At 38.5% G+C, this 27244-nt stretch overlaps 1 protein-coding gene across 4 annotated transcripts in view; it reads right to left on the bottom strand.

Moving 5' to 3' along the window:
• Nucleotides 1-4107: 4107 nt before the first annotated feature.
• Nucleotides 4108-27244, bottom strand: part of UBE3D (ubiquitin protein ligase E3D) — an 85594-nt gene continuing 62457 nt past the window's right edge. Inside the window, exons 10-11 of one of the 4 annotated variants that reach the window (XM_026080250.1) lie at nucleotides 6866-6979; nucleotides 4108-6070 (exon numbers count right to left, since the gene is read on the bottom strand). In XM_026080250.1, the coding sequence (XP_025936035.1) occupies nucleotides 6911-6979 (69 nt within the window). In that variant the 3' untranslated portion in view covers nucleotides 4108-6070; nucleotides 6866-6910. The other 3 variants (XM_026080255.1, XM_026080251.1, XM_026080253.1) reach the window with 3 other exon arrangements.

Genomic DNA, 27244 nt, shown 5'->3' on the forward strand with positions numbered 1-27244 from the left:
CAGCAACAAAGCATAAGCTGTAAATTGTCCCATACCAGGATTTTCTTTCAAAGCTCAAACAAAGGACTGTTCTTGCTCTTCTCTTATTAGGTCCACATAAATCAAAGCCTGGTAAAGGGCAAGTCCAATAATCTGAGAAAACAGCCTACACTAGCTACACAATTGGATCATTGCATGTCATGCTTCCTATTAGTCACAGATAGAGCAAAACTTTTGACAAAGTTTGCAAAGAAGTTCAGAGAAGAGCCTTGATGCATTGCATCATGAATAATCTCAGTTAGCCTATTAATCTAAGGCTATATCATGCAGCTGTTGATAGAGCACTGACTAAATTTCTTTCTCCCCTCTTCTTGTTTTACAGCTAATGTCCTTCTGCTGCATTTGTATTTGTGACCTGTGCTGAGCCTTCACATTACAATAGCAGGATGATGGCTACAGCTATCCCCATGTCTGCCCAGACATGGTCTCAGGCCTTTCTCAGACATGTCCAGCCCCATTTCTATAAGCATGCTCATTTAATTCTGCATTCACAAGTGAGGATGAAAGGGAGAAGTGAAGACAAGAAACTTCACCTCCCTCCTGTCCACACTGCATGTCCTTGGCTAATGTCTATTGGCAATAGCACCATTAAAGTCAGGACAGCTTCGGCAGTTTTGTCTTACCTGAAAATCTGCCCCCAGTGTGTGTAACTCTTGTGCCCACACGGGGACTTTCCTCACAGTTGCACTGCTGAGTAATGACCTTGTTACTGATAGGAAAACAACGACCCTTGTGGCACAGTCATAGTTCTATAGGTGAGGAGAAACATGTTGGCAAAAGGCAAGGTATCCAGCCAGTTAATGTGTAATTAATTGGGGTAATTAATTAAGGTGCAATGTTTGCTTCACAATTATTAGCTGGTGGAGTGGCGAACGACACAAACAGAACCCATCTGCTGCTCAGTCTTCCTGTGTGCACTACAGAAAATCCAGCTAGTGCAGAAAAAGATAAATAATAAAATGCTTTGCAATCTTCAAGAAGTCATTAAAAACATATGAATTAAAATGATACTTTATATTTTAAAATAAACACAGTTCCTGTTGTTTGCAATGATAAACTGATATGCATTTATGTTAACATTGCACCCAGGAGGAGAGAGACACATCTGTCATTCAGAACGCAGTATACAGAGCTGCACAATCCATGTGTGCATTACACGATCGGATGAGATTAGAGCATACGCCACTAGACACAATTTGACAGCGAGACAATACGATCACTGTCACGTTTAAAAGTGCATCATCTGAACATACTGAGCCACAATACCACAGGATCTGAACACAGCCATTGCTGTCCACAATAAGCAAAATGCCATGCTTAGTGTCACAGTCAGATATGGGAGGACACACATGCTGCTACTGAGTAATTAGCATGTGGACCAGTAGAGTTCCTGATATTCTGGGAAAACTACCTAACACTGCACAGTCTCTGTCACAAGGCAATTTATCCTGCTCCAGAAGAATAAACCCGAGAAGCCTAGTGAAGACACAGCTGCTCAATGTTTCCATTAATTTGTCCATTTGCAGATTTTACAGTGCTTCTATGACAAATGATATAATGCTACCAAGCAAACAGGTGGGGGAAAACCTAAAGGAATCAGGCAAATGAACTGATGCAGTACTTCAAACAAGTTACCTGCCATTCTTAAGGGAACACAAATGGCTAGGAGAAAAATGAAAGAATGCAAAGTATAAAATCAAAACCATAAAATGATATTTTGAAGGAACAAAACTGAAGGCAGTAAAATATAAGAAAACTACTGAAACACATTTGCATTTAAATTCAGAATGCTAAAGTGCAAAAATATCTATTTTAAATTTTAATTAAAGTTGCTCTTTATATCTAAAAGATTGTCTGCAGAGAAGTGATACGGAGTTAAGCTAGAATTTGCACTTCAACTGATAGAGTAATACCAGTAGAGCTCCCTGCATCAATCCCTTCATTATCATTACTCAGTTTATCCTGAAGTACTCTGGAGGAGGATTTAAACTAAACTAGAAAAAGTCACCCTAATTTTGGAATTAAAATAACCGCATTGGGACTTAATTTGCTATGCCAGTCTAACTATCCCAGTTAATTATAATGGTCAAACTTGTTTTAAAAAAGTAACAAGCCCTACAGTAATATAAACACCCTACAACCCATTAATATCAGAAGCAATATTGTTGTCTGTCTTTGTTTATGGAGAGGACAGTACTGGTCTGATAGATAGGCATGTTTTGAGCACCACACCAACAGTCATCTTTATAACTTGATGGCATATTAGAATTAAAGCTGACATTTTTAATATCTTCTTGTTGCCTTACACTATTTGGAAACTGCACATTAGGAAAGGATGCACATCTATCTCAGTTAATGTGAGTTGGGGACTTCTTAATGTCATTGCTGATTTATTATTATTACTTTAAGACTAACACTGTGCTTGGCAATACAGAAAGCAAAAATTAAGACTTTCTGCCACGAAGAACGCAGAGTGTAACAGGCAGACACAAAGTACAGGGGAGACAGGGGAAGCAGTAAGTGGGACAAATAATTTTCTAAAAACCACAGCTTCCAGACCAATACCTATTTTGGTGCATACTTTTCCATCTGCACGGAGATACCAAATTTGCCTATATACTTCAAAACTAAACAAGCTTTCTGCTACAGATGTATCCAAACATGGCATTTAAACTGTACGATGTGCCACTACAGATGCTAAGAGAATAACACAGTAACTAATTGTACTTTGCACTTGTACAACTTTTCATCAGTCACTCTCGAAAAGCAGATTTCAACAAGAAAATGTTGTAATGCTACTCTACAGACAGAAACTGAGGCAGGGAGCAGTGAGAGGCCACGGCCAAGGAAGGAGCCATGAGCGGAACTCAAGAGTTTTGCTTAATCCAGGTCCGTTGTTTATGGGGTACTCCATGGTTCACTGCTAAGAYAGCCCTGGAAAAATGGCCAAATTTCTCTTCTTATAAAGTGGCTAGAATGCAAGAAAGTGTCAAATTAAGTTGTCAAGCTTCAAATCCACTACTGCCTCTGCAGAAGATCGTGGCGATCTGGGGAGCTTGGGGGGCGGGGGGGRAGCAAGGGAACTTGTCTTCAGAAACAGTTCTTCACTGAATAACTGCCTGTTAACTTGGAAAAAACAAAAACATTCAAAAACATTCCTTTTTTTTCTGAACATGGCCAAAGAAACCTGCTTTCAGATGGAAATCCTTCTGAGGCATTTATATATTGCCATATGTGGACTGATATTTTCCAGATAAAGTAAAAGTTAAAAGTTAACAGAGATCCCAGGATGAGAACCAAGGAAAGGGAAACATGTTTTCCACAGAGCAGGTTCAACTGTCCTGCCCCTTGCTTGGACATAGACAGGCAACCAGGGCTACTGGTAATCTGGGGAAGGAAAGTGTCCCCAAGTGGGAGGAGAGCTGGAACAGAGTACTTTACTCTTTTTCCTTTGGGCAATCCATGACTTTCATTTCCAGTGTACTGAGTGAAAAAGAACAATGGAAAATTTTAACCATGCGTAGGCAGCATGCAAGCTCCCAGAGAGCTTAGCGGTACAAGTGCACACGCTGGGCTTAGTGCTCTCTCAGCATTTGCTTCTCCAGACCTTTTTGAGCAAACTGCAGCACTGACACGCTAGAAGCATGAAGTGATAAACCAGGCAGAAGGGGTTGGTTTSTGTTTTTAGTACTTCATCTCTGGAACACCCCCCCCCCCCCCCAAAAAAAAAAAAAAAAAAAAAACTCTATACTGCTGGTGAAACAATTTAAGTATCTGTCTGCACTTGTCATCCTGGAACAACATATGTTACTACAGGCAGATTAACTGTTTATGGCCACCACACCAGATAAGGTAGCACACAACAGAGACTTAAACTGAAAAGCACAAATACTGTTTGACATAGGATTGCTCCATCAATGCAAAACCCCATAAGGGTCATTTAAACGGGCTGGAAAAGATTTTAAAGTTGGATATTTCTGTGTGATATAAATGTTTTCCCTCTGCAAATTGCTCAGTCATATTCTGGGAAACCAAAACTGTCACAGAAATTGAGCAGAATAAACAAAGTAAACTGATTTGGAAAATATATTTATTCATAAAATGACTAAACACTGGTGCACAGACAAAATACACTGGTGCTAGATAATCTAGTCCTTGAATACAAAACTCGGAATATTTTTTTTCTTCCTTGACTACTGAAAACTAAAATAACAACAGAAAAATAAGATGCCCAGGATGGGTGCTGAGAGGCCTCAGCTACTTGTCGTTGGATACTTAATAGCTCACAGAAGGCACTCAAAACTTTGCAGGGTCAGTTCCTACATTATAATGATTTCATCATCAAGTGAGTAAAGGGCATGTTAAGTTTCCATGAAATTCAGAAATTTTGGAAGAATTCCTCTACCAAGAATATCCTCCTCAAAATCAGTTCCCTTTATACAGCTGTCTTCCAACAAGGTAGTATCTTTTTGTTTTAAGAGATTAAAGATGAACTTTGAAAAAGCCAGCCTACTTAAACAGGTTCTCCTTTTTTTTCTTTTTGGAGATCTTTTTCTATACATTTTGAGAACACAGGAATTGCCACATTATCCAACACAGGTCAGATAAACTAGTCCAGTACCTGACTATGATGTGTCAGTATCAGCTGCTTACAGAAGGGTGCAGACAGCCTAGGCAGATATGGGACAATCTACCTCCTACGTGAGATCTCTGAATTCTCTCTATAAGGCTGATTTAATCCCTGAAACAGCAGGTTTATTAAGCCTTCCAAAATCTAGTAGAAAAACTATTACAACAGTGGTCAGTCTTGTTGAACTGTGTAAAATACACAACTGCTGTTTGAACCCTTCTACTTTTATGGTCTGTATAACACTACAGACTTGTGGATGCATCATAAGGAGCATCTCTGAAAGTTTCACAATGGGAGCAAGTTCCATGCACGTGTAAAAACAGAGCTCAACTAAACAGCAGCAAGTATTTCCCCTACGGCTCAAGCCATAGACTTTGTCAAAACAGAGCTCAGAGTAGCTGCTGAATGCACAGTGATGTCTGYGCAGACCGAAATAAGCCATTTCTCTCCCTCTCCTTAGCCCTTGCAGATATACCATTCTGTCCTCCTGGGCAAAGGGGAGGTGAAAATTTTTGCTGCCAGCTAACAAGCAAGCAGTCCACTCCAAAACTTAAAATAGCAAAAGATTTTCTTTTTTTTTTTAATGAAAATGTGCTGTCATTCCCACGAAAGGCAGGTAAGCATCCACAACAGAGAAGGACAATTTAGGGAAGCTGTACTGACTTGCTACAATTATCTTCTGTCTCCATTGGTTTCTGCAAAGGCACCCTTCACATACACACTCTTTTTTGAAGTTCTATGAAAATTATTCCAAGCAACCATGAAAACTTGATTCTCCAAAACATTATAAATTTCATCAAATTCTGTCCAAAGTGCAGGAATATGGAAACCGTCTTCCTTCTCTCTCAAGAGGGGAGAGAGATCTTAATGTGGAAACAACATACCTCATAAATATATAATTTTAATAAAAAACAGATTTTTTTATTTTTAAACTGGACCTCTAACTTTACCAGATCAAAAAAGTAAGGAGCTTATTTCAGCATTCACAACATAAAATATTTCAGAATCTCTCCCTGTTACCAGTTGTTCATCTTCCTTAGGACATGTAAGTGACTATCAACCACTGTCCCATAAAGGTAGTACTGGGTACATAGATAATTCTATGTATTCATTTGGCAATGAAGGCACCATAGTAACAGTCATCCCAGCTTTCTAACATGTCAGATAAATCGCACTCAGAATGACATCTAGGAATGTACTCCGTCTTGGGTTTTATAATTCTGAAACGCATCCAGACGTGAAGAATACCCCCTGCACCCCCAAATGTTGTTTTGTATCGCCAGCAGATTCTTTTCTAGAAAGCACACCACTGGAAGGTAGCTGTACATTTTTGCTGAAGATGAATTTGAGAAGAGTTTTCAACATATATATCTGGATTCTTCACATCTTCAAAAAGGCAACCTGTAAAAGGAAGCAAAAACAAAACCGTAGTTAGTCTCAGCACTGCAGGTAAAACAAAGATATTTCATTCAATTCATTTAAAGTATATATTAGAATCATCTTTTCACTTAAAGAAAAAAAGGATAATATATTAATGCAAAGTTGTTCAGTACTGTACTGAAAGAGCAGACGCTGTATTTGAAAGCAGCATTACTTTCCTATTACTTTTCTACCTAATAAGTATCTCCTAAAAGTTCCCAAACTCCCTCTTTTTGATCATGCACTGCACTTATTGCTGAACTTAGTCAAGAGTAGAAGTGTGCACATTTTAAACAAAAAGTATTACAAAAGCTCTCTGGTCTGTACTCCTCTATAGGAAATTCAAGTACATGCATTTTTCTGCTTGCATGTCAAAAATTTTTTTCTCTCTCAGAATAACAAAGCACAAGGTGTTCATCTTGTCTATCTTAAAAGGCTATCTGACAGTATTCTGAAAGTAGCTTAGATTAAATCTCCAATACATTCCCTGTTTTGCCCAAAGTATTAGCTTGTTTGAACAATGTTGTTGCTAGTTGCTATGAGTGAAATCCTGATTCTAAAGTCAATGAAAAAATACCTTCGATTTTGAAGCGACCAGGAACCAATCCAAAACTTTTTATTTAGAAAAAAATCCTTCCCAAAGCAAGCATGGGGGAGAAGACACAAACAATTGCACCTGATTCAGAAGACTGCAAATGAGCTACCTTTTTCTCTCTAGTGCACTAAGTGGACTCTTAGGATTAGGATTAATAGCTATTTAGACAGAAGGTAACCTACCAAATATAAAAAGCATTTCTGGTGTCCTAACTCATTTGTTCTTGGTCACAAGCATGCAGCAGCTTCCCCTCCATGTTTTGTATTTGTATAGCCTTCTTCAGAACTGGCAGTGACCTAACCCAGAAAGTTAACTTAAATGACTGGAAATGCAATCACGTGCCAAGATTCTTATATGCCAAGGAGATTGCTTCAGATACTGAATTGGGAGGAAGTATTACACTTTGCTAATCACAAAGACAGAAGAGAAGATGAACAGATGTCACCACAGAAGGACAAAAAAAAGACTACCAGGCTACTTTAACAGTATGCTGAAAATGGAACATGTTTCTCCTTCCCCATAAAAACACACAAGAAAAAAAAACATATAATACATATACTCCTCTTTTTTTCTCTCCATGCTCTTTTCAATTGCAATGGATCAGTCACTTAAGTGAAGATTCAAATTATTATCAATATCATATTGGATTTTTACAGAAGACCCTCAATCACCAGTCTGCTTGATACTGTAATTAAAGAATGCATGAAGCATGATCAATCAGAAGCAACTGAATTAAAGCATAAAATATCACCAAGTGTTCAGCACAGAGGGCAAAAAAGGAGTAAAAATAACATCTATTTTGGATTCTATGGCCAAAGAATGTTTAAGAGGGAGTTGTATGTTCCTTTAGAGGATGCAAAGAATTAAACAAGCTTAAAATATCTAAGAGATTTCTCAGAAAATTATTCATACAAAGAATCCACACCTAAACCTGAATACAAGGCATGAATGGGATGCGACTATAGCAATTCTTGGCTAAAATGGAAAATAATCAAGTCATCTCACTTGCTTAATGTCTCCTTCCCTATTCCAATAACAACAGCAGTAATCTATTAGAAAGCTGCAATGTTACTACATAGAAGAGCTTGTACAGATAGCACAGCTGAGATCCAGGAAAGCTTCTGCATTTCTGAATCATTCTGTTCCTGTTCCAAACTGAAGCTAAAATTCTGAAATAAGAATTTTCACACAGAACATAAATTTCCAGAAATGTCTGTAGATGAAGCTGGCCAGCAAGTAGCCAGCTCACCAGCCTTGGAATCTGCCTAGTTTCCCTTAAAAATCTCACCACATTGACAAATTCCCACTGAGTGTTTTGATTCAGCTTAATCAGCATTTTCCAACAGAAATTTGCTACATCAAAAACATTTCTGTCAGCTCAGCCAAGGAGTTCTGTACAGGCTAGAAACTACTTATAGTGTAGGATAATTAATCCAGTAGGCCAAAGACTCCCACTCTGAAAGACATAAAATGAGAGAAAAATCAATATGCTTGTGACCTTTCTCATGATTTATTCACTCATATGAATAGAGACAGACACATAAGCAATAACAAATGTAAAACCTTACCTATGCAGAAGAGTTCTAAGTAGCACAGGTTAGGGCTGAAATTCTGGCCTCAATTAAGTAAAAAAGCCCAAAACTCACATTGACTCTAACAGTGCCACAAATTTGTCCTGGCATTGCAAGGCAGAAAAACAGTCAAGAAAAACAATAATCATTTCAATACACCAGGTTCAAAACTTTGGGCAGCTTTTGCTAGCCTAACRATGCTGGCTCCTTTGATGGTATCATTAGAGAAGATATATTTGTTTAATTTGTCCATTTCCTATATATTATAATATGCTTTTTCGCTCCTTCAAGGTGTTTATTTGCAATGTAATGTTTCTCTGGACTGCTAGGCTCCCCTACTGCTGAATAAAATGAAAAACATCAAAAGGAATCATTTGTCGGTGTCTATACCTGTAATTTCTATATGAATTTCCTAGATTATACATCTTGTAACTGTGCACCAGCTTCAAAATTACAAGTCTAGTAAAGTGAGAGTGGTTCTCCCCCAATTCTCAAACTGTTAGAATCCTTTCTCTGCAAGATGGATGACTACTGGTGTCTTCAAGGTCTAGTAACAACTCTTTCACCAAAGTCCACAAATCCAGTATTTCAATGCTAGTGGAAAACTTTGAAAGAAAAATAAAGTCCAAACAGCTATCAGATCTACAAACTAAGGCTTATCACTAAATTTGCAACAAATGTCAGCCTTCCAATCAGTTTATGCAAGGATTTTTTTATTGCTTTTAGCTCAGCACACTGTACCCTTTTTAAGATAGCTAATACTAATCCATTGAAAGAATTGCTTTTTGTAACCTGCCACACTTATTTATATGACAGGAGACATGGCTTTTCATTTTCTCTCACTTATTTGTGAAGATGACAATCTTATTCTATCTCAGGGTATCAAGTGCATCTCAGCACTCCCTCTCATTAGTTTTCACAATGCCAGAAGCTGCTAAGAACTTTGGAGAATGAATGAACACAAATTCTACATGTTGAAGCCTTCTAAAGAGGTATCTCTATATATAGTACAGTCGAACACCAGAGACATACAAACGATACATCTCACAAACTCACTTTTTTTATAAATGATAAAATAGCAACAACAGCATTACAAATTATCAGAAACAGAACAAGTTAAGAAATGCAGGTTATGCTCAACTCTAGAATCAGTTCCACAGTCATTGCTCTTTTAGATTTCCCAGGAAAACGGGAAAATGCAAAACGTTAAACTGTTAAATATACTCCAGACTACATGCAAATGATACTGAAAATTAGAAAAAACCTCTAGACAGAGAGTGCATTTATGTCAATGCCACATGCCAGACCYCTGCAGCACGACTGGGGTTCTCATGATGCTGGGTTGTCTGCTGTTGCTGCATGCTGATCTCTTTGATCAGTTGTGCCTTTCCATTTAAGACCCGCTGTTTGCAACTACTTCTCTTTAGCAATGCCCACATCACACAAACAAAGGTAACAAAGCAGATGCCCTCAGCTTTGTTTCCTCAGTACTCTCTGCCGGAACACAGCACTGAGGAAATGCAGCATTCACCTTTCACGGCTATGTGCGTGTGTGTGTATATATATATATGCTTACATATATATACATACATATATACCTCCCAATACTTCCCAAATGTGATTCATCCATTGAAATGGCAGAGCACCCAGCAAAAAATGCAGGACACGTGCTTCCTGACCATTTTTTTCCAACTGCCCCACACTGCATAAATTGTTGAAACTTTTTTTTGTTTAAGGAAACAATTATATCGGGCAATTAGTGGCCATCCAATGCTGAGAAAAGAAAGGCTCACAGCAGATCTTATCCACACATATAAATACCTGATTGGGGGGAGTAAAGAAAATGGAGATAGATTCTTCTGAGCAGTGCCCAGTGACGGGACAAGAGGCAACAGTCACAAATTGAAACACAGGAAATTTAAAGAAAAGAAAACAATTCTTCACTGTGAAGGTGGTCAAACACTGGAGCAGGTTGCCCAGAGAGGCTGTGGCGTCTCCATCCTTGGAGATGCTCAAAACCCAACTGGACATAGACCTGAGCAACCCGCTCTAGCTGACCCTGCTCTGAACAAGGTGGTTAAGCCAGGTGATCTCCAGAGGTCCCTTCCAACCTCAATGATTCTGTGTCTCTGTGACAACTTAAAAAAAATAATAATAATAAAAATAAAAAATAAGATAAACAGCAGCAGCATGCCAGTGGAAGTCTTTTTACTATAAACTCCAGAAACAGAGGCTGGCAGTATTCCTTCCTAGGTAGGGAGAAGGTAGAGATGGGGTTATAGGTTCAGCCTTTCTGAAACTTTCTAATAACATTATTTTATAGAGTGTTTCATCAAGTTGTATCTCAAAGCATTTTCCTACTTCGTACAATAAAACTCTCACAGAAATCAGGGTAAAGGCATTCCGTAGCGAGTTAAGCATCCAGTCACAGAGTCGAAAAACACTGAGGAATAACAGGTGAAAGAAAAAAGTTTAATTTTAGAAAATATTTGAAAAGCAATGGAGACCTGGTGAACTAGGGAGATAAAAGAAGGCTGTTCCAGATGGCAGAAGGTGCATGCGTCTACCCAAAATGGTAACACAGTGCAAACGGGAAGAGCGGATGACTGGTATAAAATAAGCAGAGGTGAGAATAGCTAAACAACGTATTTTAAAGAAATACAACCTGCAAGTCCAGTGCACACAATCTGTTTTGTGGAGCTGACAATAGACAGGAAATGTAGTACTAGGAGAAAATTATCTTCTCAGCTTAGCAAAGGAAAAAAAGTTCAACCTTTCAATCCGCTGCAAGAAATAGAGAAGCCAGATTCTTATTTCATCAAAAAAGAAAAACAACCCATATGTCAAAAGATGCATTCCCATGCTCTAACACAAACATTTAAATTGTTCTTACATTTATATTCCCTTCAAAAGGAGACCAAGAGAACAATGCACAAATAAAGATCCCTGTGTGTGTCTCTAAAAGCTGAGGATGCACAATCTCTAATACCTATGCCTCTCCTAGTAGTTAAACACAGGTAGGTAGAAGATATACAACAGTATTCAGTAGTACAGGGGGAACTGTACTTCTGTTTACTCCTGCATAATTATAAAGGAAATAGTGGGTTAAAAGTAGTTATATACGATTCAGTTTCAGCAGAAACTAATAAACCTGTTAAACCTATGAATGCTTCCTGAAATATGACTGCTCTGGTTTTGCTTTTCCATTGCATGCTGAAGAACAAAACTCTGCCACCACACTCAAAACTGAGGCTTAAATACGTAAAAGAAGTTTTAAGTCTTCCTGTTCTTTGAACATTAGACCAATTTTTAAACACTATCGCACAGTTTATAACACTACATTGTACACAGCTTATAACACTACATAGTGGAACATAACTTACATGGCTATCTTAAATCACATCTAAAGCGAGCAGACAGTCTGAACATAAACAGATACCTATGCTTTAATCCTGCACACATGCTAGTGTGAAATCAAGCATGCTTGAATCATCCTGTAGAGGAAACATTGATCATACACCTTTGAAACCACAGTGTATATTCAGTGTCAAATGCTGTATTCATTAGCTCTCATAACTAATAAGCCATCAAGCACTGCCATGCAGTGCATGGGTACAGGAAACGAAAAACCTTCTGAGGAAGAAGTGGCCAGACCACTGCTTCCAGATCCAGCTGTGCTGGCAGAAGAATTTAACTTCACAGGTTCAATGGTATCTCCTCTGCTGCAAGTTAGTGTTCCTCACTCCCCACAAAAGGTCATTTCAAGCTTTCTTCATAGTGTCTGGTGAAATTAGATAAGTATGCTAAACTCTGGTCTGTGCTACTCCGATTGATTTATCCTAGAAAAAAAAAAAAGGGAGGGCTCGCACAAACAATTCTGCTGGCAGATCATAGCAGAGAGACTAAGTGCTGGTAGCAACAACAGTGAAAAGCTGGGAGTAGCATATTCTTCCAGATTTGGAAGGTAACATATGCTCCAAGCCTCAGACCAAAGTCTAATTCAATACAGACTTGTATTGCCACAAACACTACGGCTAGGGCTAAGTGTTATAGTTTTACTCTTAATAACTACAATTAATACAACAGTTTGGGTGCTTGCAATTATACTGCCATCAAGATGCCATCAAGATGCCATATACATAGAATACACCCATACCTTGAAACAAGAATCAGGGTGATATAAACACATTTGTGTGAGACTACATGGAAGAAAACTTATTTAATAACACACTGGTACAACTACAGCAATAACAAGTGCACAAACATGTAGACAAGGCCTTAATCCTGCCTGATACATTTTACACTGCTGTAAAATAAAGACAGATCAAGGAACAAGAGGATTAAAGCATCTGTACCATGTCCAGGCCCCAGCTCTATAAATACCTGTTTTCTGATAAACTCTGCTCAACCTTTGGTGTTCCCATGCCTGCTAAGGAGGGACAGGAGGAGTCGATAGAACCTGTCTCCCGTGAGGCACACAAGCATTATTCTGGTTCCTGCATCACCACCAGAAACAACTAGGTCTTACAGCTGCTACAATTAACTTGTGGATCAGCAGCTCTTGGCCATATTGGCAACTGACTCTAATAATCACGGTAAAACTTTGAGACCACCTGCCTATCCACACTGCACAGTTTACATACTGTTTTTCACCAAGATGTTAGGGACCAAGTCCACTGAGATGAGATGCACAAATACCTGTTCCAGAAAGATGTTTTGGCGACAGTGTGAATGAATAGTCACAAAACAGATTGTGTTAGGTAAGCAGAGACTTGAAAGAATATTAACTGCTATATTTGTGCTTGCCCCCACTGAATCCCCAGACCCATAAAAAGCAGCTGTCTCTACCAGACTGAATGCTACCAAGCAGTTATTTACTATCACTATACCTCTGAAGCTGTTCCTGGGGAGTGAAAAGGTGTTTGTAGATTCAAATTTAAGAGGAAGAGGGCATATTCAATACCAGAAGAACGAGAGCAACACAGGAGCCGGGCATGGCCCTACCTTAGCAATGTGGGATTTACTTGCCTCAAGACAGCCTCCTGGCAGTCTGCAAACTCCCCAGCTGCCCTCCATTACACTGATGTTTTATTCTCTTTTTTTTCCACATTCCAGACTCTTTGGATGATAGCTGAAAATTATGACACTGCATTCCTGTTTCCCTTATGCCACACAGGTCATATAAGTAGACTTGGGTGCTCTAAAATCCCCTCCACAGTCGATCAATGGCAGCCATTTATCACAACCAATCAAAAAGTATTATTCCAGTTCTCCTCTCAGACAGGGAAAGTTTCCCAGCATGCTTTAAACGTCATGTAGTGAGAACTCTGGTTTTAAGTATGCACCAGAACATGAAAAAGATTTTTTATATAATTACTCTTCCCTGGCATTCCTGGATTAAGCAAACTGTAGAAGGACCACTCTGTGCTGATAGGAGCAGAAGTTCACACCACTAGGCTGTAAGTTTTAGATACTTACCTACAAACATAATTTCAAACAAAAATGTCACTAGAGGAATATGACTCCTTGCAAAAGTTCACTAAAACAGTATTACAGATTGACTGAATGGATACAGTTGGACAAACCAAGTTTCAAATATTACATCAAACAAGAGTCCACAAAGTCTAGAGTCAGTATAAAAGCATTCATGACCATCTCTATTATGCTTGAATTCCAATGGAGATAGAAACTAAAATATTTCCAGTACTCTGAGAGCCAAACATGGCAGCACTGCACTGCACAGAACTATGTGGTCACAGTGATAATAAAGTCAACAGAAACAGAGGTTGTGGGACTATGTTATCCTGATGAGTTAAAACCTTGCAAACTGGATTTAGTAAGGGAATGTGGAATGGCAGCTTTGCAGTCTGACCCACTAATCCCTATAGGGCTCAGATTTGGGGCTGGAGGAGAGGACATCTTGTGGTAGACTCTTACCACACTAGCTCCGTAAGAGCTGAAGGTGATCCTTTCACATATTTACTCGCAAGAAATTTCTCATCTTCAAGAGAAGCATTTTYAAGCAGCTCTAAGGTCTTATGGGAAAGCTGGTTTTGGTCAGTGCCACACTACTACAGCAGCTCAGAGGAAAACAGGAGGCAGTGCAAGCTGGGGAAAACTTGGCTTCAGTAGACCTACCACTTAAACAGCCAAATTCCCCAATGCTTCCAGGGTAAGGCTGGGGGAGGGAAATTCCCCCCTGTACCATATGAAAGGAACTGCAAATTTGTGGATTTTCTAGTCTTCACTACATGAAGAAACTGGTTAGGAATATGGCATCCTGAATAATCATTTTCTTCTTCTGTCCAGGCTGGGAAAAAAGTAAAATATAACCTAAAAAAACAAGCAGAAAGGGACTTAGATTCCTTATATTTAATTGTCAGTAGAAATAACTGTAACCAAGGCAAGGATTTATTTTTTAAATATGATTTCTCAAGCTGATGATGCCCCTTCAGGATTTATAAAATAAACCCATCTATAAATCATCAGGCACTCTTTCACCTAATCGTTCCTAGAAGTTTTAACTTCTCGTAAAAATGAAGATGAGTTTGAAATGTGACACAGACAAATGAGAAACGCAAGAGATCCCTCCGAAGTCCCAGGCTGTGTACGTGCACCGTAGGCTATCTTTTTGCTAACATAACAGTTGCATGCTAAAGCTTGCCCAAGCTTGAGAGGGAAACCTATAAGCAGCTGCAAGGACAGGAGAAAATAAATCCAATCTCTGGACATTTTTATTTTGTATGAAGACAACCAATTTTTTTTGTTAGATAAAGGAGTTCTACATGTGGAAGAAGAAAGATTTATTTTTTGGGTTGAGTTGGAGAATGCTGTTAGTCTTTTGTTTCTTTAAACCCAGATACAAGAAGCCCCAAAACTTTGTGGTTTTATTTTGTCTTTTGCCAAGTCTTACTCATTAGCCTATAYGAGTTTTCTTTCCACTGCAGACATTATTTCTTGTGGTACACATCATGAAGACAGGCACAGAAACAGCGTTGTTTATCTTTGTTAGGCTGAAAGAGAGTTTCTCCCTTGAATGCAAACCATAGTACAGGATGGAAACTGGTACCAATATTGCACTGTAATTACTGATCTGAATCCAACTGTGATATGAAACCCACAGAATTTAGGATTTTCTAACTCAACACCAGATGATGTTTGGTTTATACTCTGGTAATGACCATGGCGAACTTCAGCCTTAGCTAACCAAGCAATCTTAGCAGCACGTATTCTTCTGCATCAAGTGGTTTTACACTGCTGTAGATAAGATATTTGTTTGAGCACATGCATGTATGGGCAGCTGAGAGACAGACATTAACCTAAAACAAACAAGGCACTGCAGCTGCTACATAAATTTACAGCATTTTAGCTATCCCATGGGCAACTGCCTGCTCTCATCCCAGAGTAAATACAAGAGAGCAATACAGTACATCTCAGAGAAGCTGAGATAAACCATTTACCAAGAAGTCAGAACATTATGAGCTTACTCCAGAGTATCAGATGAACTGCAAACCCACACGCTGCTTCTTGAGAACTTATTCATGTAGTCACATCCTAAAGCTAGAGATACATGAAGAGGTTAATCCTTGGCAAGTCAAACTGGAACCTACGATGCAACTCTTAAAAATGTTTGAGCCCCACCAAAAGGTGTTGCCCAAGGCTGAATCAGAGAAGATTGCRTCTGCCGCCCTTTCAGAGACCTGCATTCCAACGCGCAGCTTAGCCATTCCACACCTTCAACTGCACAGCTTGCTGCCACAGCATGATTTGCTCCAGGCCAATTTCCTGAAAGTCATTTCAATTTAAGGCTCTGCTGTGTTTTCGCAGTTCCAGTACAACTAGATTTCTTTGCACTCTTGAGAATCTGTTTCAACTGACCAGTATCATCAATACCAAAGCACAGCCTTATCTCCCACAGAGAGGTGAATGGAGTGGCACCCCACTTCTCCTGTAGTATCCAGAAACTGCAGTCTTGACAGTATTTAAACAGTGGGGAAAAGAAGAAAAAAAGCCCTGAACAAGGCACTGCACATAGTCTTACCTCTTTTGAAAGAAAAGTCTAAATAAAGGGATGCATGGATACATTTTGGTGACCACAGACCAGATAAGTTGTACCTACTTCTAGAGGGTCTGAACAGGGTCAAAAAAGAACCAACACGATTTCTATATTACCAGTAAGAAAATAATGCTTTTCATGATAGATATTCCACAGAACTTTAAACCACTGTTTTCTTTGTTAGTGTGTTAGGATTGCTAGATTTTGAATCTATTACTTTTGCTTGGAAGGCATCAGTTAAAATACAGCTTGTAAAATATAAACCAATACTAGTGATCTGTGAGCTCTAAAACCATCTACAGTGTCCTCAGTCACACAAGTTAAGAATATGGCATTGTGACTGATGCCTCTTCAAAAGTTTCATGGTATATGTATCAGGCACGGAAACCTTAGGTCTGAAAGACAGTATCATCAAATCAGCTCTCTCAAAAGTAAGCTGACAGGGTATGGTGCATGTCAGGTGTGAGATCAGAGGAAATCAGCACACAATGGACTTCTTTCCTGATGAAATATAACTTTACCAAGATGTGTGCCGTTCTGTTCATGTGCATGGTTATTGCTCTAGATGCCATTTGGTGCTATCCTCCGCACATCATTTATGAAGCATCCTCTCCTCAACAAAATACACTGTTATTGTATTCCAAACCTATTATGGCTTAAAGAGAGTGAAGCATTCACAAATGTGAGAGAAGCATCAATTTTAGTTCTTTCCTACACAACACAATGTTCAGCTGGATTCTAGGCTGCCTTTTTCTCCTTCCTTCCTGTCCTTGTTCTCTCCCTTTCAGCCCTGAAGTATTGTAACAAACTGTTTAAAACAGGAAGGTGACTTTCAAGTGCTGCATCATCCAAACCAGAGAAATGAATAATACAGTCTTCTTTTTCCTGCTCAAATCCTTCACCATAAACTAACATTTGTTCTTTTATTCCCTAATACTGAATCATTCACCCCATTAACTCAGGTTTTCCCTTTCTCCTCTCAAACTTCCTATTTCTAACCCCTGTCCTTAACATTTTTCTCCTCACACCAATCCAGTCCTCTCCCCTAGACCCACACAATTAATGCTCCTTTGGTCAAGATCTACCTCCAACCTCTGCTATGGCTCATATACTGCATTACAGTACTTAATATAGTAGCAAACTCAGTTCCCATGCAGACTTGAGCATACTGCTTCCTTGGGAAAATAGAGTGCACTAAAAAAAAAATTATTTAATTATTTGCAACCAGTTCCAGCAGGTAAGATCTGCAAGGCAGAATCACCTTCAGGGTCTGGCTGAAGAAGCCTGTTTCTTGTTGGTGCTTCTTGTCTTTCTTTTCTCCCTGGGCCATACCCCCCCATCCCCAGTAGSAAAAGAACAGCAAGCTAAGATCATTTTGATTTTAGAAAAAGTAAGGCAGAAAGCTGAGGAGAACAAGGTACTGAACTGGAAACACAGGGAGAAAGGAAGAGAAAGCAGGATCTCTTGCTAAAAACTGGAGTGTAGACAACTACTCACACTAAATAAAAGATATGTGAGTGGTACAGCGCATTATCAAGGTACCATGCAGGTATCAATTAAAAATCTGATCTGGGTTTCCTCATGCTCTCCATAGCCTTCAGTATAATTGCAATACAGTCATCCGCAAGATACAGCATTAGCAAGACAGCAGAGACATTAAATACTAATATTGTGGTCAATGCATTTTTGTATTTTAATTTAATGAAAATCTTTCTGACTCTCTTCATCCAACCTTAGCAACCTTTTAAGGGTCTGCTTGAGGACACTGGTAAGAACCTTCTCACCTCTTACCAAAATGCTATAGAAAACCCAGAGAACAGATAACACAGATATGATAGGCAATGGAGTAGCACCAGAGATCATCTGTTCTGTCTTCAAACTGTCACTAAGGAAAAGTTCTAATAAGAAGTGTTGTGGTAAAGTGCTTTAAAAATGAAGAGGCAACAAAGAAACAAGCAACTACTTCTGGCTGAAAGAAGTTCCAGTTTCTGCTTTAGTCTTCAAATTGTGTTTCATCTATATCCAAAACAAAAGTTTGCCAAAAACCAAAAGCAAAACAATGGTCTATTATCTTTCTCTCCTGCAGTGTTTTAGCCTTAGTGATGACAAAGAAACCAGTACACAGAGGCAAACAGAGTTTGTAAGAATATCGCTCCGCAAATGCTACATGAACACACTTTGAGGTAACGATGAAACTGCTTACCACATACACAGTACAGCCACAAGGTGAGAAATGGCCAAACGGGGAGAACAGGCACATCCGTTTCTGAATACACCAAAACTAAACACTACTTGAAAAAACATCTGAAACGCCCAAAGAAGCAGGGAGGGGGCAGAAGAGGCATGACAGAAAAGATGCATTAGCAGAAAAAGATTTGCAGGGATGAATATAAATAAGTGATTTCTTTTAATGAGAGGTATTTGTTTGGGTACTCACATTTACACGGAATGAATAAGGTCCAAACAGCAAATCTACTGTGAGTCAAAAGAAAGGTAGAGCAGATTAAAGGACAAAGTGATGCTGTTAGTAAGTACTTTAATACCAGACAGTTTGAACAGGTGTCTTCATCGGGTTATCTTTTGAAAACTTTCCGGAAAAAGAAAGTTTGGAAAAAATACCTGCTTAAATTCTCTCTTTGCTTCCTGACAGTTAAAACTGGAAAGAGAATACACACCTCCCTGCAGARGTATGAGGACTCATTAGTTTGTGTATATAAAGGGGTATATGAGCACCAAGTACTATTTTATTTTTAACACCTTATTGGGACTACCGCATTCCTACCCTAGAGTTCAGCTTTTGGCAAGAGATTAGGATAGAGTTAAGACGGGAACAGGTGTTTGGAAGATGATATGGCAGCAATAAAAGCACTAACCAAGAAGAGGAAGGGAAAAATAATTTAAATATAGCATTTATTTGTACCCTGTGAAAAACAGAGAGAGACCCAAAAGAAAATACAAAATCATTTGTCAATTAACTAAGGGATATTCAGGAAAATGCCTGTGCCCACTGTGATCGGTTTATACGAAGACAAAGTCTGAGCAGGGCTGTCCCTTGGTCTAAGGTGAAAAGGACAGACCACCAATAAACAACAATTTCACTGTTTAATGGTGGCTGGGTAATAAAACATTTTCAAAACCTCAAATGATTTAGGAGTTTAAGGCCACTGTCAGCGAGATTTGGGCTCCTAAATTATATCAGGTATTTTTGCAGTGTGGATCTCTGGCCATTAAGACCTCCTACAGCCATTACTGGGTCAAAATGATTTCTCTTTCTAGTAGGGATCTAGCATGCTCCTTTTCCAGCTGCAGTCAAAAGAAAAACTGAAACCATTCATTTCAGGGATCAAACTCAGGAAAACAGATGTTTTCTTAGCAAACAGAGGAGTTAATTGATTTTGAAGCTTCATAATAAAATATAATATTCATCTTCTTTAGAATATTTTTCCCTCAACAATGACTAAGAGTAAGATAATTAAAAATAAAAGCTTTCAAGTGTTTTAAACAGCAGACTATGCTGAAACCTCAATCCCACATGTTAAATCTGTTCTAATTAAGATGTACTAATAATTTCATCCAGTAATAAAAGCAAATTAAGCAATGATTTTAAAAAGCAAAGATTTATGGTGGGAAGGTGTTGTAGGATTATGGTGTCTATTATTACTTTGTTTTTTTGCCAAACCCCATGGCTGTTTCACGTAAAAGTAGAATATAACGTATATAATAAATACAATATAACTGAAGAGATTTAGGCAAGCCTCTCTCTGTCTGCAGCATGGGTCCTCAGCTGTGGGAACCCACAGGCTTATTGACTCTCAAGTCAGAACTTTGAATGAGAGTATCAGAAGAATCTAAAATGGCTGTCTAGACTACATTAAAGTCCCTTGTGTCTTTCATTATTAAAAAGCTTTCCTGTAGCCTGCAGAACAACTGATTGAAGAACCTAGTAATATAATTTCTAGATGCTAGATGTTTATGTTGCTGGTATTAAATGATTTTTGCATTTTAAGCAGGTTTAACTAATTATCTTTGACTTCAGTATGTTTAAGGTGCATCCTTTCTACGTACGTTTTGTTAGTAGTCACCCATGAGAGAACAAGTCTATTATATTAGCAAGACAGTAAGGAAGGTCTTAAAGTGACAGACAATGTGCATTCTCTCTTTGAGGAGAAAACCAAAAAAACAATTTCAACCTGAGACAAATTCACACATCCTTTAGATTCTAATAATTTTAGCAACAATAACACAGTTATTCAAAAGCTGAACTTGGCCTTGTATCATTGATGTTGCAAATACATTTGAATAGCTCTGAACAGCTCCATTTAGCTCAACTGTCCATAGGAGCCAATTATTCATGTGGCAAAGTGCTTATGGGACTCAAATTTAGATTCATAAATGGGTTGTGGATTCCTGTATCTGACAGCCATCACACAACTGTAAATACTTACTCTCTATCAGGACAGAATTGCAGAGTTTTGATGAATGCATCAGAATTAATCATCATTTCTGAAGCCATTGGAAGAATCTGGACTGGCTTTCCAAAAGGAGGGATTGAGGCAAGGAACCTAATAGACTTTAAGATGGAGCTTGATTAATTTATGATACCTGACGTTATCTGCAATACCAGGGGACTAAACTTGATGACATACAAGTTCTGCATGGTCCTAACTGCAAACCACACTGATTACTGCAAACATCTGGAATAAAAACTGTTCACAAAATCTCAGACAAGCATCTGAGAGCAAAGAACCCAGAGCAGGGGGTATACTAAAGATCTTTTTCAAAACTTTTTTAATCTGGTTCACATGCCAGGCTAGTAACGCAGCAGCAACAGGGGGAAATGTTAATGCTCTGGAAACAGAGGTAAGAACAAACTCTCTCTCTCTGCTACAGGGGCAGTAACTTCCACTGTAGGGGCAGGACTGACTCTTTAGGACAATGATCTTTTTATATACCTTGGCATGAATCGGAAGATTCTGAGTTTCAGAACCTTGACATCCTTCCTCTCAATACATCACTGCTATCAAAAAGAGGAAAAGAAACATAGAGAAAAAAAAAGCTTAAGCATTTTATAATTCAAAACCAGAACCCTCACTCCAAGCAGAGCCTTTTTTCTGAGCCCAGCAAAGGGCTATGAAGATGATTAAGGCACTGCAGAATCTCTCTTATGAGGAAAGGCTGAGAGAGCTGGGMCTSTTYAGCCTGGAGAAGAGAAGGCTGAGAGGGGATCTTATCAACGTATACAAATATCCGAAGGGAGGGTGTCAAGAGGATGGGGCCAGACTCTTTTCAGTGGTGCCCAGCGACAGGACGTGAGGCAACGGGCACAAACTGAAACACAGGCAGTTCCATCTGAACATGAGGAAAAACTTCTTCACTGTGAGGGTGACAGAGCACTGGAACAGGTTGCCCAGAGAGGTTGTGGAGTCTCCTTCTCTGGAGATATTCAAAACACGCCTGGACACGATCCTGTGCAACGTGCTCTAGGTGACCCTGCTTGAGCAGGGGGGTTGGACTAGATGATCTCCAGAGGTCCCTTCCACCCTCAGCCATTCTGTGATACCTTCCCAAAGGAAATGTCAAAGATTACAAAGACCATAACAGCCTTTGCTGATGTACCTGGTCCCACACAGGAGAATGCATTTCTTTGGAGGCAGTTTAAGGAATGAGCATATGCTCTTACAAACTTCCTCCCTTGCTGTACTGGCACAACTGTTTGCACACCTGCATAGTGAACTGGATCATGCACAAGAAGGAGGAGAGAAGGGGCAAAATGACATGAGCAAGAGGCCAGGGGAGATGGAAGGGCTAAGTTAAACCAGATTAAATAGTTTGCTGCTGAAGGTAAAACTACTGCCCTAGGCATAACATCAATTGGAGCTACTGTAAAGCCATTAAAATACTCAAAATAAAGCTACAGGCAATGTCAYGTGAATGAACGCTGAATGGACACAGTATTAAAATGTCTGGAAATACACCCTGAAGCAGCATGCCCTGTAGACAGCTTTTCATGTCATTCAGCCTTATCCTAGTAAGTCACTTAAGCAATATGGAAGGCAGCTTTCTTTTCTGTCATATTCTGCTACTTTTGGATGTTATTTTTCATGTTTGATTTATCATGGAAAATATAGGCAAATCATCCCATCTGGACTCCTTGATCTCCAAATAATGCCACCTGGAACACCCCCAGGCATTTGTTCTCTGCAAAGATCTCCACAAGTTCTTCTAAACTGTGAGGAAAGGTTCACATACTTTGAGATGTGAGATGTAAGACGACAGGCATTTGCATACATTTATTCAATAACACCAAACCCATGTCCCCAAAAAACCCTCCAGGAGAGTGTTTGGATTTATGAAGTTGAGCATAAGTTCATCTATATAGCGCACATACTCTATTCTGCTATAATTCTTATTTGTCTAATTCATTTCAAATAAGAAGGCTCTGAAACAAGGGGTTGTGTGTCCAACATTTAACAGAATAGATATTTATTGAGGCCTCTATCATACTGCAAGTAAAAAAGAAATTGTTAGTAATAGACATCTCCCTCCACAGACAAATTATGTTGCTCACAAGCAACCTACTCCACCAGTATTTGTCTTCTACCATCTCTTCTTCCAGTCCAACTTTTGCCATGCTTGGATTTAAATTAGAAAATCTCCTTGGATCATGTACCACGCTTCTAAYTTTTCAGCCAAGTGCTATGCACAACTTTTGTCTATAATAACAACAGATTACTGAAGGACACACAATGAGTCATGGAAAGAGTCAGGATTTCATGGTTCTTAATCCTATATTCAGACTAGGCCTCTCATGTTACTGATTTTGGGGGGCTGGAGGGGAAGTGGAAGAGCAGAGACAAAGGAAAAAGTTTTTTTTTTTTTTTTTTTTAATAAAGATAAGCAAATTCCATAAAATTGACAACCAGAAGAAAAACACAATCTCTTTCCCTTTTTGGTTTCAGATGACTGATGTCACAATAATAGCAAAAAATGCTGAAGAGTTTAAATCTGTTTTTAAAAAATGTAACATAAAGAACAGAGGAAAGATGCAGCATGAGAAGCAAAAAGGACAGAAAGATTTAAGGTTTCTTAATGCAGAAACAAAATAACTAGTTTGCTCAACAAGCCTGGAAACAGAGGACAAAAAGATTTTCATGCTTTCAGGGTAAGGGGTTTTGAGAAGCTTGCTCCTCTGGGACCAGCGGGGAGAGGAGAGCAGCATTAGCACTTGTCCGTCCCAGAACTGTGGAAAAATGTGGGGAGTATTAACATACACGTAGGCCATAGTCAACTGTCTCATGCCTCATTTGAACACACTTCAAAGATAATCTGTGTGTTACACTAGTCTATTTAACTTAGGAAGCCAGTTCCCTCAAGACCACCTATAATTAGCAAGAGATGAGGAACATTCAGGAGACAAATATAGATCATGCAGAGGTGATGCATCAGCAGCCTGAAAATAATTAATACCCATACTAATAATGCCACCTACTCCAAAAGACTGTGCAACAGTTTACAAGACCCATAATGTCACAAAGGAACAGCAAAACCATTTTTCATCCCCACAAAAGTAGGTCACCCATCATATTCTGAAAAGGAATCCAAGCAAAAAACAAATGGATTTTGAGACAAGTTGTACTCATTTATCACAGCAAAGCACAGTTCACACATGGGCTTTGGCAGCACTCTGGCTAACTGGTCAAAATGAGACCCATTTCAAAACAAAACAGATGTTAAAGTAGTCGTGCCAATAAAAGACAACTGCAAATACACATGCATACACACACAGACAGAATATTTAGGGACTGCTTGTCTCAGTGGGATGGGATAATGGGATTATACAGAGACTATTGCCTCAGGATGAAGAAAACTCAAAGTGCCTGCATGCTATTAGTATCTGCATTATAGCAGCAGCAAAAAGTCTTGATGTATTTATGACGAATATTTTAGCCCCAACTTCACCCACGCTGAAGAGATCTAGCCCAACATTTGACAGATATTAGAGGTACAGTCAACCCTACAATAGGAGTATGGAGATGGCCTTTTTGGGTCCCTACTCACCCTATTTAAATGATTAATCACAATAACAGACATCACCATAACAGCAAGCTATTTTAGCAGAGCATGAGAACCAAGTAAGCCAGGAGGTGGCTCTTTCCAGGTTCTCAGACAGGCACAAGCAGCAGGTCAGTACAGCATTATTCTGAATATATTTCTGCTGCACTCATTTTTAAAGTGAACCAACCCATTTAAAAAGATTGGTCATTCTTCAAGAAAAAAAAATATTCTGGYAGTTTTGTAAAACCTCCAGATCAGAATTTTTCCATTTTCAGTCACATTTTATGCTCTTTTTTTTAGGCGTTTAGGTACATTGCAAATTTCATTTTCCCTCTTCAGTTAGCTCCCTAAGCTTCCTTTGATACATCAATCTCTGTCACTCACTTGAAAGATACTTTAGTCAAGCAATAGACAGGAAATACTTCCAAATTAAACATTATCTTGAAGCTTTGGTCAACTTGTCTTCTCCCCACCCATCACACCCTCTTTTCTTTATATTACAATATAGTATGAATCTGTCCTTTAGCTCATAGTTCCCTGCAGTTCATATTATTCTTTTTAAGCTCCTTTTTTCCCCTCTTTATTTTGCTGTTTTTCTAGCCATTGAATTCTTTCCAGTTTCAGATGAAAATAACAATTAGATTTTACTATTATGAGACAATGTCCTGTACTGATAAAAATCTTATCATTTGAAACAAAGCTAGCATGATTTCTTCTAACAACAGGATTTTCATGTTCACTTTTTATTTTCCTTTTCAAAAACATTAATGACCTCAAGGATAATCAATTTTCCATCTTCTTTCTATTTTTTTTTTTAAAAAGATATATCCAATTTTACCATCAAGAACAAGTATATATGAACAAATTATACACTGGACTCACATCTCCCTTGAGGTATCATGATGGATTACTGAAGTACAATTATTTTAGCAGACTGGTCTGCTCTAAGACTTCCAAAATACTGTTTAGAACTCCTTCCTTAGAGCAAGGCCACTAAAAAAATGTTATTAAAATCTAATTTACCTGCATTATGCAAAAGAACAAATGGAGAACATAAGAAAATTCAGTGAACGAAAGAGAGTACATCATGCAGACAGATGATCATCAAGAATGTGGCTAGAAACATACAAGATCCAAAGTTAAAGATACTACCATGATCTTAAACAGTCTGAATGAAATAACTTGAAGTTGCTCAAAATGTTATCAGCTTTGAAAGATAAATATCAAGAACCAGCAAAGACTGAAAAACAGCCACTTAAAAACTCTGCACGAAAAGCTTGAATTCAACTGTACTGAATTAGGGGGAAAAAAAAGAAAAAATGTTCACCTCAAACTGTAGAAATAATCATACTCTTGGCCTTGCCAAATTCTTTATAATTAGCTCACAACATCCAATTTGAATTTCAGGAACTTTATTTTGTCCATCAGTTACAGACAGGCACAATCACTAATAATATATTTCCTAGTATACAAAAAATATACATATATTGTTAGTGCATAGAAGACAAAACAGAATATAAAGGAAGGACATCATCTGGCTCTTCAGTTGGTATATTTTATGACAGGGTAAATAAACTGTAGCTCTTGGAATAACTGTCCTTACCACCAATGCTGTTGAGTTCATATCAAAGCCTACTACTCTAAATCCCAGCAAGTGATACATTACTCTGCAGTGTAATTTAACTGTAAAGAAGACTACCAGAATAAGGCCTTTAAATATTTTCCAGGCACCTGTTATGTTGGTGTCCGAACATCAATTATGCTTTCAAAATGTGTGTACGCATCCATACATTTCTATGCATTTGGGTGTATAAACAAATGCAAATGCATTTGATTTTAGGTCCCCCCTCCCTTTTTTTTTTTTAAACTTTGGTATTAAAATGGCCTATTACCATAGTATCTGAGCATTTCAGAGACTTTAATGGATTTACTGTAACAAAGGCTCCATGAGTTAGATAAGTGCTGTTATCCTCATTTGAAGGCAAGGAACAGACATTAAAAAAACCCTAAAACTTGAGCAGTGTCACAAAGAATGCCTGCAGTGAAGGGGGGACTCGCATGCCTCAAGCTTCAGGTTGCTTCTGCAACATCATTCTGTAACTAGGGTACTGCAGCAAAGCAATATTCAAAGGATGGCCTCAAACTAGACCTACATTAATTTTTTTACTTAGACACTACTAAACCTTCTGCCTCAGCAAAACCACACCAGAAGCCTTTGCTCTTGACAGATTATTTGAATGGATATTCATTATTCACTGAACATTTGTCACATTTCACTCATTTTGTATCCTGAACTTAAGCACTTGATACAAAATCCTGTTGTACTGCGTAAACATATAAACTCAAAAGAGACTAATTACACATTGATCCTCAAAACCCTTACACCCCTAAGTAAGCCAAATTAAATGACCAGGGTTGCTTGTATGTGCAAGGATTACTTTAAAGTATTAAAAGTAGGTAGGATCAGTCACATTACAAAGATCATTCATTTCCTTTTAATTGACTTTTTCAAAACAGGCTTTTAGCCTTTCAGTCTCAGAAATCATTTCAAATACCTTTTTTTCCACATTTTTTCCACATTACATATATTTTACACACAGTCATAGATTTATGTTCACCATGTATTACAAAGCCAAGCCCAAATACAGAAAAAAACATTTTGCACCTTTCCCTTTGTTTTTTTTTCCTCTGACTAAACTTCTCTTCCCCATGATAAAACCCAAACAAACCCTGTTTAAAAGACAGAAAGACTGAAAGACAGACAGAAAGAAAAGCCTAGACCTTGAACACCAAGAGTGAAATTAAATTAGTTAACTGCTAGAAGCATGAAGCATTAATGAAACAGAACTAGAGAATTTTCCCCTTATGAGGAACATTTA

The sequence above is a fragment of the Apteryx rowi genome, unplaced genomic scaffold (genome assembly GCF_003343035.1).
Source record: "Apteryx rowi isolate R43461 unplaced genomic scaffold, aptRow1 scaffold_512, whole genome shotgun sequence".
Lineage (NCBI taxonomy): Eukaryota > Metazoa > Chordata > Aves > Apterygiformes > Apterygidae > Apteryx > Apteryx rowi.